The 15661-nt window shown below is 29.2% G+C and overlaps 1 protein-coding gene across 1 annotated transcript; it reads left to right on the top strand.

Moving 5' to 3' along the window:
* Positions 1-8: 8 nt before the first annotated feature.
* LOC143067104 (signal recognition particle 14 kDa protein-like) lies at positions 9-11445 on the top strand. Its single transcript, XM_076240144.1, has 5 exons — positions 9-150; positions 6910-6982; positions 7955-8061; positions 8898-8930; positions 9343-11445. The coding sequence occupies exons 1-5, from the start codon at positions 130-132 to the stop codon at positions 9436-9438; spliced, it is 330 nt and encodes a 109-aa protein (XP_076096259.1). The 5' UTR covers positions 9-129; the 3' UTR covers positions 9439-11445.
* Positions 11446-15661: the final 4216 nt, after the last annotated feature.

Raw genomic sequence — 15661 nt, 5'->3', positions numbered from 1 at the left:
CTCCTAATTTCGTGCATTTGGTCCAATCAAAATTGGTTTTACATTGTCGGTTTGGCCAGCGGCATAAAACTAGCTTTTGTAACTTTAAACAGAAGATCTATCCACGCAGTCGCCTGTCAAAAGTACAAGATGTTGCTGGAAAACGATACGGTAATACACCATTTGTACACACTGATTAAGGAATATTTAGTTATTTTGTCGAAATTCGTACATTTAAAACTACTTTTAATAATGTCGCTATTTTTTCTTCTTTAGATTTACGAGTGTAAAAACATGAACAAACTTACAAAGTCAGTAAAGTTCAACCATATTTTATGTCATGTATGTACACAAGTCATATTTTTTTTTAGTCAAACTCATAAGTTAACCACATTACTTGAATCCGGCACGTCTGCAGAATACATGGGCATTATTTATTAATATGAGCATGGAAGTAATATTTAGAAGGAATAACAACGACTAATTAGCATGTATTTATAGCATGCTGAGCTCTGTGCTAAAGTCATACGATTTCATCCAATTATAGTCTCAGCGGTAAGACGCCTTTGGTTACTATCTGCGTTACCGCGGTTGTAAAAGGCATCTGGAATTTCTTATCAGTCACATGGTTTTATCGAGTCCGGTAATTATAGCGCACCTGTGGGAAATCCCTAGTTTATTAATAACAGGGTAGCGCTGTATCACATAGAATATCTACCTTTAGAAAGAAATCGAATGGTGAAAAAAACTTGAAAAACGGACGAGAATTGTTCAAACTACAGCAGTTTAACATGGAAAATTGTATTTAATTTAGCATATTTTTGCTTTTTACCGTTTGTTTTAAACTGTTCTAAAAGTATTTTCCGGTTAAAAGCGGATCCCGAGTTAAACAGTTAAATACCGATGAATCGATCAGGTTTCACATGATGTTTAACAAAATAATGTAGGCAAATGTAGGCATAGATTTTTTTACTGTTGAAATGTGCAAAAGTTTATCGAGATTGAATGAAATAATATTTACTTTCAAGTATTCTAAATTTATGTATATGTCATAAATGTCATTGATTGCATTATTGAAACTGGACAACTAAAACGGGGATAATATTTTCGTAAATATATATTTAAAAAGTGTTTATTGTGGAATGCTTGTATTAATATAATAAGCTATACAGCAAAAAATATAACAAACCGACGAAATGGGCTTGCATCTATCTGTCTTACGGTAAATTCATTTTTACACAAATTAGTTTATGTATCAAGAACTTAAATTGAAGGATAGAACCGTTTAGAATTGTTAATAATTTAATTGACTATAAATACACGAGAGAATTAGATTTTTCGTATTTAATAAAGGGTGTCCAAACGTATTTTTTGTACAGTCATCTTGAAGTTCTTAACTTTATACGGAAATGGTTTTTTAATTGTCTGTAAATTTTAAAATTGAAATGACACAACTTTGTTCTCCAATTTCGTATGTGATAGCTGTCGGTTTTAACTATTAAGTTCAAACTAACCAAAAATAGGGAAAAATTGGACTAAAATAAAAATTGAACGAATGACTCTTTTCGGCAGCGTACATCAACGGAATGTAACGAATGGACTATTCGGGTTACTTCGCATGTATATTCGACAAAAACTTGTCTGTTCGTAGTTCTCCGTGAACTGTAATCTGTAATCTGTTATATAAATTCTGCCAGTGTAGGCACACCTCTTCCGAGTAATGGATTTCACAATATGAATAGAACACGAAAATGACCGATAAGTGTCAGTGATTTGATCGATCACATGCGGAGAATAAACTTCCATGCCAGATATTGAACCAATTAACGAGTTATTGAAAGATGGGCGGTAACGCAGATGAAACCTTTGAAGTGACGACGATGTTATTCCTTCCAATATTACTTCCATGATATGAGGCAGGCATTATCTGTTAAAGGGGACAAAGTCTGTATATAAACAAAACAAAAAACAACCAAACATATTTTCTCAATGATGATGATAAGAGATACATATTTTATATTTACTTTGCGTGGAAGTGTTATTCATACAATATAATATTGAATATTATTAATTCAAGCTATTAGGGACGACATCAAAAGATCAATGTAAGATAAAAAACTTAATTCAAATAGTTTGGGGTGGGGGTTGAACGCCTGCAAGATTTGGTTATCCGACATTGATTTTTACGTATATCCCTTTGGGTCAATCAATTTTCCCAAATTAAGTTAAGAGGGGGGGGGGGGGTGGCGGGTCAGTGAAAAAACTATGTGAATTAACATGATTAAGTTTTTATATCCTTTATTGAACTTTTGATGTCGTCCCTTACAATCAGCTTTAATACTATAAAAGCTCTTAACAACATTATGTTTGCTTTAAATGAATGTTCAAATCATGTATATCGCTTATTCCAGCTACACTTACAGTATTAATGTCCGTATCATTACTTTTCAAATAAAACTAAACTTATCTTGTTCACACATATCAACAAAAGAAGGAACTATATCACTTAAATTACATTTCTATTAAGTTCTAACACGCTTTATATTGAATGAGAAAATGGAACTCATCTTCAATTCCATCCTTAAAAATTGGACAAATTCTCTGTTCTAAAGGTGTTCTAGCATATCTACCAACTTCTGTAAGTAATTTACTATTACTAATTCTGGTTTTTACCATTTTAGAAATAACACTTTTATTAAGGTCCAGTAGAAGATATTTTTCTAATTCAAAATTATTTTTTTGTCACTTTTTTTTATTCCTGCATCTGTGCAGATTTTAACTTCCTTATTAGGTCGCTTTGTCGTGAGATTTTGAGTAAAATATATATTTATAAGTCTAGTAAAATATATGACAAAAAAAAAGTTAATGATTTTGAGTTCAGTAGTCATGGTAGTACAGTACACCATGGTGGCCCTATATGTCCATCATTATACCCCCTGTCGCTTAATTAATACACATGGTATTAATCAAAAACTAGTCAAGGATAAAGGGAAATCTTGACTGCATTGAAGTGTTAAAATTATATAACTTACAGGTCATGTGTCTCAGGTAAAATATACATGTATGTGTTTGTGAAATTTAATGACTGTGATTATGAGAAGAAAATTCAAAAATAAAATGAAATAATATAACTAGTTGAATAAATAGCTGATTTTTTTTAATTTGACTCATGACTATTTGTTTTGACATTATACCTTTTTAATCAATTTAAGTTCTTGTTTACATGTACTTTATGGTAAGTGAAGAATAAATGAATACCATCTTCTAATATAATGCAAACTTTCCCAATGCCTGCCTTTTTCTATTGAAAAGTTGTTTCTCAAATTAATTTTCTTAAATCAAAATGATTTATACTTAAATTGTAGTAGATAGACTTATCTGCATTCAATACTGTTTTACAAATGTTAAAGATTGTCTTTAGAACTTATTCTAAATAAAATTTAGGCAATTTCTTATTTCTCTATTGAATAAATATATTCAAAATATTCATTATTCAACAAAATTTGATAATATTTGTATTGTCATATAAACATATGGTATTTAGTTTGTGGACAAAAAAACAATTATAATGCAAAGAATTAACAATTCTATAAGAAATTTAAACACATGGATTTTTTTTTAGGTTTCTGCCCTTAGTTCTAATAAAAACTATTTTATAAGGGAGCCAATATTTTCAACATATTCATGTAATAAATTAAAAGGTTTAGCATTTCTTTCACTTTTTGTTCTTGGGTAAGAGACAATATTATGAGAAGGTAAACAATTTTATTTTGTTAATTTTACAATTAAGGAAGGAGTGGTCTTCATTGTCCAGCAAGTGGCACAGTTTACATATTCTATCTTTTCTAGGAATTTTATATTGTCCACTATTTTCTATTTCTAAATTATGACCACTAACTCTCTATGTGACACATTTGAGTATACAGTTTTTACCAAAGTTTTTATTCTTAAATCTATTTTCAAAAATGTTCTTATATTTTTCTTGAAATTGATTTTTCATCAAGGGTTTTAAAGTCTTATTTCATTCCAGTCCCTGAAATTGTTAACTTTATCTAAAAGGCCTGGGTTTAGGGAAATATTTACAAATGTATACCAAGAATATGTATCATACCTGAGTCCAGCACTTTCAACAATATAAATGTACACAGAAAAAAATGATTTAATTAATAGACCATAAAATGATAAAAGTGTAACCATCTATATAATATAAGTGTATTTTGTCAAATTTTGGCTTTTAACTGACAGATATTAGCCAAACTGAAAATGTCATATTTAATAAGTTCACATTTGTTTCAAAAAGGCAAAGCAAGGCAGTTTTTTTTCTTTAAATATTTTTTTGGAAAATAAGTCTCTTCAAATGTCCATTATGTTAACTCCTGATTTCAGATTTAAAAAAAAAAAGATAGACAAAAATAGCTTTTTCCTATTAAAACCGTATAATGATATTTGTAGTTTTTCTGAATAATAATAGATGTTATAAATAAAAAAATATTATAAGAGGATTGATATTGTCTGATCATTTTATTTTGTTAAAAAACAGGCTTGCTAAAAATTACTTCCTTCATGGTTTCTTTAAAAATATCATTTCTTGATTATTAGTTATTATTAATGATAATTCATTAAATAATGCAAATAAACAATTAAATACAATGAACATCATGTACATTAATTTTTTTTTTACTTTTGAAAAAAATTAATTAAAGTCTGTTGTCTTTCAAATGCTAGTCAATAACTTTATCTTTGACATTTTTGTCTTTCTTCTTCTCAAGATTCTTACTAAGAAGACATTAAAAGAATAAGAAAAAAATCATACAAAAATGAATAAAAACAAATAAAAAAAATAAATTTGAAAAAATTCAAAAGACAGAAAAATCAAAAATAATATTAATTAACAAAGACTAAAACAATGTCTTATTCTACATTTTCAAAAAAAGGTGAAATGTAAATTTTGAAAGAAACCTAAGTTACCTGTACAGGTAAATTTTAAAGAAACATACAAGTTGAAAACTTCAACCCTGATTGATTACAACAGGTAACATTATTAGATAAAACATCAACCTATGTTTTATGACCCCAATAAATGGCCAACATCTCAAGATTGAATACCCCAATAAATGGCCACCATTGGATGTTGACCATGCAAGAGGGTGGACATAAGAGAATGTCACAGGCTGTACTGTACAATGAAAATTTCTGGAAATTTTCCCTTTTTTTTTCTTTTTTTTTTTTTTATTGAATTTTTGTCGAGCCTGCAACTTTTGTCGCAGAAAGCTTGACATAGGGATAGTGATCCGGCGGCGACTACAGTGGCGTTGACAGCGTTAGCTATCTTCTTAAAAGCTTTTTATTTTAGAAGGTGAAAGACCTGGATGCTTCATACTTTGTATATGGATGCCTCATGTTATGAAGGTTCCGTCAATCACATGTCCAATGTCCTTGACCTCATTTAAAAAGTTAAGATTTTTTATAATGTTAAATTCTCTCTTATTATAAGTAATAAGATAACTATATTTGGTATGAAGTCAGGAAGTATGTTGCTGTTGGGAGAATTTTGATTAAACTCAAAATGCTCAAAGAATGAGAAATATAATCTAAACTGAATGTACCTCCATCTGAATAATTTATTGCAATATAAATATAAATCCCTTTTGACAAGAGAAATCTGTCTGTCATTTGTACGAAGTAAATTGTGCCTCTTTTTTTTCATTTTTCATTTATGTACATATAAGACTAAGTTTCATCTGCCTGCCACCCCTTTTTTCTCATAATCTAACAGAAAATTTTTATTCTAAAAATGCATAGTTAGAATTCAATTATCGTTTATTTGTTTTCTATAACTATTAGCATTTACTTTTCCTTAGTGCTCACTGCTGGTTCTACATGCATAATTTATTCTCATTCAGTGAGTGAAATTTACATTTTACCTAGGTGGTCCATTTCAATTGGTCCTACTATTAATTTCTACTCGGTGAAGGTTAATTTTCAAATCACTATATTCATATGGTCATCATGGTCATTCTTCTAAATGAGTTTTCTGAACTTTCTCTGAACAGGTCGTAATTTTTATGAAAATGACGTATCGATTGACTTAAATTTATAATTCTTGAAATACCAACCCATCCAGCTCTATTTTCTTCAAATTAAATTTTTATTCAGAATTTAAAGGGTGTGTAAGGCAGGTTTTTTGAAAGATAGGTTTTTGTACCTTCTGTTTGAATAAGTTGCATGAACTTGTATTGTGACTGTCATTTGTTTTTTAGTGTTGTGAGTAAAGTTTATGTTGTAGACCTTAAGATTTTTGAGATGCTGGTCTAAGCCTAATAAATGTTTTTTACATACTTTTCTTTGAAATTTGCCAGAGACATTTAAAAGATTAAAAGAGTAATTTGGACAATTTTCTCAGTGACCCATCAATTCCAACATTTTATCTATCATTTTGAAAGATTGTCACATAACCCCAAAAAAACGTAAGACACAATGCATTATGGGAGCTGATTTATGCAAATTACATGGAAATGACCATGGGAACACCTGGTTCATTTACGATTCAAATAAGCTGAATGAATAAGTGTGTTCCGATTGTTATCATGTTTGGTTAGGAAGGTTCAAGGCTTAAAATAGCATAGAAATGTGCATACTTTTTTAAGTCTTCAGAAAGCACCACTGTCAATGTTATGGAAAAATTGTAAAATGGGTATCCTTTTCAAAATATTGTCTCTACATGTATTTTAAGGTTCAGCTTCTTATTGGCTAAAATTAAGGCATGGCAATACATGTTACTGTCATTACCTGATATTGTAATTGCACCAAACTTTATGTTATACAGTACTAGTGTTATAAATTTGAGTAATCCATTTTCTTACCAGATATTATGAAATAATCTACAAAATGTTCTAAATGAGTACATGTTGTATTTGAATTTTTTTTCAGTTTTTAACAGAACTGACAAAAATGTTTCAGAAAGGAAAATCCTCTGGTTCATTGATGTTAACAATGAAAAGATGTAAGTTTAACAAATATTCATCTTTACTGGGAATTGTGAAAGGAGGGTTCAAAAGTCAATATTTATTTATAATTTTCCATTTTTGAAATAGGAAACTTAACAATTCATTTAGGGTAAGATTAAATTTTTTTTTATTATTAAACTATACAACCATGACAACACAGGCTTGAAACAGCTTTGACTGACTATAGAAACATACAAAAAACATAAAAGCAATAATAACATGCATTACATATACAAAACCCATGGTTTGATTGAAAATGAGGCAACTATCAACCATGGCCAACATATCACAAGACAAAGATGTGAATTGATAACAGGTCATCATAAGACCTTTAATAATGAGCAAATCCTTAACTGTAGAATGCTATAAAATGCCCATGATTTAACTATGAAATACAAAAGGTGAATCATTAAATCATTACAGCAGAGAGAAAAAACTAGAGGTCTTTATTAAAGCTGATACACTTAACATGATCAAATGAAAAACAAAAATGGCAAACTTATAGACTACAGACTCCTGGCTTGGGACAATCACAAGAAGATAAACCCAATTTAGGAGGGTTAGCCATTCATACATGGCTAAGGGAGTTAGTTAATTCATACTGAAATATCTGATAAATGTAAATTAACCTTAACCTTGCACCTGGATAAACCCTCATTAGTTTGCTTAGTTTTCATTATTTATTTCGTATCAATTTTCCAGAAATCAAATCGTTACAGATTTAAAAAATTCCTTGTTACATGTATGTGAAAGTACTTTTTTCTTTTGTTACTAATTTTTCATGGTTTTTGTGATTTGGTTCAATCACAAAATCAACTTCCAAATGTAACATTTCCATTTAAAACTAAAATGCTCTAATAATCCAGGATTCAAATATCCTCAAACTAAGGAAATTTTAAAAATCAAGCAAAATGGATTCCCACAAATACCTTCACAGTATATTGTAGAAATAATTTTGATCTTTTAAGGGGATGGTCATACAAAGCCACAGCCTAGAAAAGGAAATCTCCCAGATCCAACAGAATTTAAATGTTTAATCAGAGCCTCATTGGGAAATAAAAAACTTAGTACAGTGGTAAGTAATGACTATGTTTAATAGAATTATTAACACTTTTGTACGGAACGGTCATGACTGGATGTTACTCATTATGTACATGAAGGCTGGTAGACATTTACAGGTTGTTTAAGTAATGAAAAAAATAACATGTCATTTGACCAAATATCCAATTAAGCATTAGACCTAAGGAATCACTGAATAAACAAGAGAAAAGTCTGAAACATTAAAGATTTCTTGTCACAAATATTTGAAATGCACACATATGTCTATACATGCATTTTATTTTATATCTTGATGAACCCCTATCATAAATACCACATAAAACATGCACACTCACAAAATTTCAGTAATATAAGTTAAGATGAATAGCATGGAAAATAATACTTTTTAGTAGGCTTTTGTCAATCAGATTAAATCTCACATCTCTAATTGATATAAAACTTACTATTTTATCATATGTATCATACATGGTTAAATTAGTAGGTGAACATTTGTGTGTTACGACCAATTTCATTTAATCATTATTTTTTGAGGATTTTCTTCACCTGACTTTCTTGGAAGAAAAAATAACACAAATATAAAACATGGTTAATATATCCAACCAGGATCTTCTTTTATATAAATACTTCAGCTTTAACATGTGTTTAATAGGAAATCACTAAATGCAATTGACACAAAACCAACAAGATAAAGCTAACTGTAAAACTATTAGTGCTGATATATTTGTTTATAGTATTTCAATGCCACCATTAATTCAATTCTGGTATTGTTGAAATATATGTTCACAATTCATTGCATTTAAGGTGGACATACATGTATTTGTCTCATTTTAATGCTGTTTATATATATTTCAGGTCAGTCAAAAGGATGTTAACAAATTTCAAATGGTATGTACATACGTCCCAAAATTGGTTAACGTTCTTTAACTTTTTTGCCACAACCAAAATATTATGAAACTTATAATCAATATAATCACATCCACAAAACACAGATCAAGTTTGAATTTTAGGGACGTCACTTTTATTGTTGAATAGTTATGCCGCTTTACAAATGGAAAAATTACTGAATATTTTGTTTCTATTCTTTCATTTTAGTTTACCATAACCAAATGTTATGAAATTTATACATAATAATTATTACCACAAAACACAGATCAAGTTCAAATTATTGTTCTTTTCTTTTTCATTGATGCTTTATTTAAACTATTGTTAATATAAATATAATGGATTTTATATTCATATATATGATATGAACAGGATATATGGTCCAATGTTTTAACAAATGAATATTATTTTGCAGGCTTATGCTAACTTGTTGAAAGGAAATATGGATGGATTGAAAAAGAAAGACAAGAAATCTGCTACAGGAAAATCAAAGTCAAAAGCTACACATTAATCATATCATATAACAGGATTCTTACTGTTTTATATATTAGAAAATTTCAGGATTGATAAGGGAAGGAACTCTTGATCTGTGTGATAGAACATACATTGTTAATATATAAATGTGAATTAAGCTCTCCTTACATTATAATCATCAGAACAGCTAATTGTTCAGTAGATTTTTATGATTGTTTTATGCAACTTGTTAATAGAAATTAGAGTCAACAAACATCAAATTAATATTTTATAACCATGGAAATTAGATCTATTCAGGAAAATAATTATGACCTACCCTATGAAACAAAAATCATACATGATGACCTATAATGTTTTCAAAGATTCACAGTTGAAGTAAAATATTTAGTATGACATTTTTTCCTAATGTTGCAAAACAGTTATAATAATAATTGTGTCATCTTTGTTTTTGAAAGCTACACATTTCTATGTAATGAGACATTAAGTTTGTAGATAGAAAGAGAATTTCATGTGCAATGAGAGTTGATATTACTGTGTATGATGTGAATTGATGTATAAAAGGTTGATTGAATGAAATTAATATCAAAGCAGTTAGAAAATCATGTGTAACTTTAAAAGGATATAATATATGTTGTGTTGTGCTTTGTTTATGAGCATTTTATTAAAACATACATGTTAAAAGAAATAAATAGAGGTATACAAGTGATGTTTTATACATTTATTCATAATTTTTTTTATAAATAATATCAAAACTTAATAAAAAATAGATAAACAATTAAAAAAAAAGCTACCAATAAATATTTGTCATCAATTTTACCTTGATAATAATCTATGTTGGCAGATATCAGGAATTTTGGACAATTTTTATTTGTTTAAAACTTCAAATAGTCAAACCGTCTAACTCCTATAAATGACAGTTTATAATTACATCACCTCATTTATATATTATTTAAGGAATGACTAATATTTTTTCTGTCTATGAAGAAATAACATAGAAAATTTGGTGCACACTGAATAACGCGTGTAGCGGGTTATTAACAGTGTGCACCACATTTTTTATGTTATTTCGAATAGACAGAAAAAATATTACAGTCATTTCTTATAATTTAATTCTAAATTCCATTTTAAACCGTAGAAAATCATGAAAAACGTTGATGACGTCACGGTCACTTGACTAAATTATGTCTATGGGCGGATAACAAAATAATGTCAGCCAATCAGAAGACGCGTTACATCCAAAATTAAATTATATTGTTTTCAATCAAAACAAATTCATAGAATCTAGAGATTTCTGAAAATATTATCATCTACTTTTCTTTTAGAATTAATCAACAATTTTGTTTAAAAGGTTGAAATACAATAACTAAAGATTTGTTTTATTATTTTAGTAATTTCCTTAAATTTATGTAATATTGTGCTAATTAATTTATGCTCAGGATTTTTATTATTTTATTGCTTTCAGACCACATTTGTCTAAATTTATTGTAACAGACTTATATTGAAGAATATCATATATCAGACAATTGTTTATAGCAGGTTTTTTTTTCATTGATGCAGAAATTAGTGTTTATGAGGTCCTAATTGACAGGTTTGACATCTGTAAAGTTTAGCAAGTTTTCATGTTTCATAGAAAATATTGTGATGTACGTATTGCATTTGTGAGATTTATAACCATAGACAACATTGAGTTGATGTAAGTGATTTGGAGAATAGTCAGGAACATTTATTAAGGAAAACAATTTTATTGGTAGTTTGAGGTGTTATGAGTAAACAGAAAAATGTGATGTATCATATTAGTTGTATCAAGGATTTGTATAGTACTAGACAATCCTTGGTTGTATAGTCCTTTCTTTTTATCAGAATCATACACAATTATTATATTGAAAAGAAAAATTACTACAAGTATGTGTGGATAAACATTTTTTAGTTTATTTTATTGTAAGCATTTTTCATGATGAATGTTATTGATTGGTTAAATATACACAAACTATTATTAAGTAATAAACAAAACTGTTTAAAAATTAAAATTAAAAATTGTTATATATTCTTGGTTTGCCTTTCATGATTTATTTTGAACACTCATCAAAGTATAGTGTGTTTAGTTGTTATCGTTTCACAGATGATATTGGAGATGTTCCTTATGTTGTAACTACAATCCCCTTCCTTTTTCACGAATGTGACTACCGAATGAAGCTTTTTACCATATTTGTAATTACATAAGTAACACAAAGGTGCCACATGTGGAACATGATCTGCTTACCCTTCCAGAGCACCTGATATCACCCCTAGTTTTTGGTGGGGTTCGTGTTGCTTAGTCTTTTGTTTTCTATGTTGTGTCTTGTGTACTATAATTATTTGTCTGTTGGTCTTTTTCTTTTTTAGCCATGGCTTTGTCAGTTTATTTTTGATCTATGAGTTTGACTGGTCCTTTGGTATGTTTCACCCCTCCTTTGTTTTCACTTCGTGTTCCTTTAAATTTCTACAGCATCACCTAACAAACTGCATAGCAATTGAAAAGGATTTTTTTTATTTGACTTGAAATTAAGGTATGACATGTTGAGGTAGTTCACTTCGCAGTATTTGTTTGTATTGAAATAAATAGGAACAATTAGAGCCATAAAATTTGATTGTGTAGATGAAAAAGTATATAACTTGGTTGGAAACAATATCATTCAGATACATAAAATGAATATACAATCTTGTGTATGGGGAACTTTGCTTGAGGGAGTAAGAATGGCATTTTTAACATTACAAAATATCTGCTGAAAATTTGAGTTAAACAACCAAAAAGTGTTTTTAAAGATCAAAGGAATTTTTTTTTTTAAATACTGTCAATTTTTTCCTTTTTTAGCTCACCGTTCTGAAGGAATGTGAGCTTTAGCCATCACTTGGCATCCGTCATTGGCCATCCTCGTCATTGTCTGTCTGGTGTAAACTATTTCAAACATCTTCTTCTCCGAAACTACTGAACTAATTCCAACCAAACTTAAGCTGAATGATCCTTAGGGTATTTAGAATAAAGTTTGTGTTTTATTTTCCATTTCATAAAAAAACATGGCCGCCATGGCTAAAAATAGAACATAAGGGTAAAATACAGTTTTTGGCTTCTATCTCAAAAACCAAAGCAGTTAGAGCGAATCTGAAGTGGGGTAAGATTGTTCATAAGGTTACGTTCTATCAGCCCTGAATTTTTCCGATGAATGTTATAACCCATTGTTGGGTTGCTGCCACTAAATTGGTAATTTTAAGAAATTTTGCAGTTTTTGGTTATTATCGTGAATAGTATTAATTATAAAGATAAACTGTAAACAGCAAATATGTTCAGCAAAGTAAGATATACAAATAAGTTTATATTTACAGAAATTGTCAATTGACCCCTTAAAGAGTTATTGCCCTTTAAGGACAATTTAACACAATTTGTTTATCATGTTTTCTAACTTTGAAAAATCTTCTTTTCTGAAACCACTGAACCAATTCCAACCAAAATTAAGCTGAATGATCCTTAGGGTGTTTAGAATAAAGTTTGTGTTTTATTTTCTGTTTCGTCAAAAAAAATGGCCGCAACGGCTAAAAATAGAACATAGGGGTAAAATGCAGTTTTTGGTTTATATTTCAAAAACCAAAGCAATTAGAGCAAATCTGACATGGGGTAAAAGTGTTAACAGGGTAACGTTCTATCAGCCCTGAAATTTTCAGATGAATCTAATAACCCATTGTTGGGTTGCTGCCACTAAATTGGTAATTTTAAGGAAATTTTGCAGTTTGTGGTTATTGTCTTGAATAGTATTAATGATAAAGATAAACTGTAAGCAGCAAATATGTCCAGCAAAGTAAGATCTACAAATAATTGGCTGTGTTTTCTACCTTCAATTATCTTGGTTGTACATTATTTTCAATTTATTGTCTCTAAAACATATTCACTATTTCCATTCTCAATACTATTTGAACCAAATATACAAAAGAAGATATCTTGTATGATAATCAATGAGACAGTTATTTGTAACAGATTAACCAATGTTGATGTAAGCATCTTCAAGTCAATCACCTTTTAAAAACCTAACAAACTTCAAAATCTCACACCAAACACCTTTTTCTTTTGCTTTTGAAGAAAGTATGACAAAAAATGCATTTTCAAACACTCATTAATATGTAATTAAACCAAAAAAAAAAAAACCAAACTACGATGAAATTGGACACTTAAACTCTTAAATGAAAGATAAATGCCAAAAAAATCAAGGTGAGCGATTCAGACTCTTGAGAGCCTCTTGTTTTTGCCTCCACTACATAGAAAGTTGCAAACAGGAGAAACATAGGTATGCGTATCTGGCGACTGGCATAAATAAAGGCAAAAGTAATATATGAATGGATAAAATCTGTCATATTCCTGACTTGGTTCAGGTATTTTCTGACGTAGACAATGGTGGATTATAGCTAGTTAAACCTCTCACTTCAGTCACATCAAATTCCATTATATTGACAACGATGCGTGAATAAAACAAGCAGACATAATAGATAAAAAAATTAAAAAACAAACAAACAAATATGTAACAAAGAAGCACAGAATGGCATATAGACCAAGCACATCACAAAAAATTAAAGACAAGAAGACACAATTTTTTCCTAGTACAATAACACAATGGCAGGACGCATAGGTACAGAATAAATAAAGGCAACAGTAGTATACCGTGTCAAATAGTGATAAATCGATTGAGAGAAAACAAATCTGGATTACAAACTAAAACCTTAGGAAAAAAATCAACTGTAAGAGAAAAACAACTTACATAGAAACGAACTACTTGATAACAACTGCCATATTGATGACTTGGTACAGGACATTTTAAGAACAAAATGGTGGGTTTAAACTGGTTTAATTTTGAAAAATTCTACATATTTTAAAAGGTAGAATACCTGAATGCTGCATACCATGTATATAATATATGGTACACATTTAAGTCTGTCATTTTTTTTTAGAGTTGAGTATCTGAAGAAAACTTTTTCTGGTATGTTAGTAACACACTTAAAATGAATACAGTAATAGACTATTTATATTCCGTGACTAGTATACAAACTCTTCATGTCTGTCGGTTATCATCTGACTTATGACTAATTCATGATTTATTGATTGATGTTAAAGTTTTTAAGTTGAGTTTGTTTCTAAAACTTATTACCAGAGACATATAATACTTGTATTATATGTCTCTCCCAAAACTTAATTACCGTTGGTTAATAGATTGATTACAAGATGTATATGTTGTATACAAGTTATAATTTTGTACAAATTACATTTAGAAGTGCTGCTTCCCCTGTTGCATTTACAAGAAAGAAACCCCAGACCACCAGTTTTTGATAGCTTTTTAACTGCCGCACATTGAAGTCCTGAAACCGCTGCTGCTTAAAGAGATGTGCTCAAAACAGCTTTAAATTTATTCATCGAGAAATATCTTGTTGAAATTCCTACAGCAGTTCCAATGTGGTGCCCAAATTCTCCAGATTTATTGATAAGATAATTCAAAGGATCAGTTGGGATACAATCGGTATAACGAAATTACCCCAACAGCAAGTTCTGATAATTTCTGTTTCGTTTTCATGGTTAGATATTTGGCTAGAATCCGTTTGCCAGACAACGCACACACTCTTTCAGAACTGCCATAAGGACCAGAATTGTTACTGAGATTTCTTTTGTACAATCAGAATATAAAATTGCATTCATGTGTACATTACAATTCCTGTCTCAATCTGGATATTTTTGAATTTTGAAAATAAGGTTTATTAAGTGAATACAAATTCTATAGTGTGAATCAAAGCTTTTTTCAAACAAAATCTATACTATAAATTGTTGTACAAGTTATAAGTGAATTTAAGTAATTTGTACAGATTATAAATTGTACAAAGTCAAAATACAAATTATAATTTGTACATTTTTTTTATAATACAAAATATAACTAGTATAAATATAATATATCCATTTAAAATGACCATTGGACCTTATTCTAATCTACATGAATAATGTAAAGTTTATTTGACATGTATAGTAAAACCTTATTGTGTGCGGAGATCTATGAAAAAATATTATGATGGACAAAAGATGACAAAATCTTGTATGGCATTTAAAGTGATAGGAAAGACTTAATTACATTTTCAATTTTACTTTTCTACGAAAAAATATTCCAGAAGTATGAAGTTATAAGCAGACATACCTCATTTACCAAATGGTATTTTCGTTATACTTTTTTATAGATTAAAAGAACAAACTAAATCTC

The sequence above is a fragment of the Mytilus galloprovincialis genome, chromosome 3, assembly GCF_965363235.1.
Source record: "Mytilus galloprovincialis chromosome 3, xbMytGall1.hap1.1, whole genome shotgun sequence".
Classification (NCBI taxonomy): domain Eukaryota; kingdom Metazoa; phylum Mollusca; class Bivalvia; order Mytilida; family Mytilidae; genus Mytilus; species Mytilus galloprovincialis.
This window is presented reverse-complemented; position numbering and strand designations above follow the sequence as displayed.

Excerpts from the sequence above, each read along its gene's own strand:
- LOC143067104 (XM_076240144.1), top strand. The coding sequence starts at position 130 with ATGTTGCTGGAAAACGATACG. Across the intron at positions 6,983-7,954 it reads GATGTTAACAATGAAAAGAT|GGGATGGTCATACAAAGCCA; the intron begins GTAAGTTTAACA and ends TGATCTTTTAAG. Across the intron at positions 8,931-9,342 it reads ATGTTAACAAATTTCAAATG|GCTTATGCTAACTTGTTGAA; the intron begins GTATGTACATAC and ends ATTATTTTGCAG.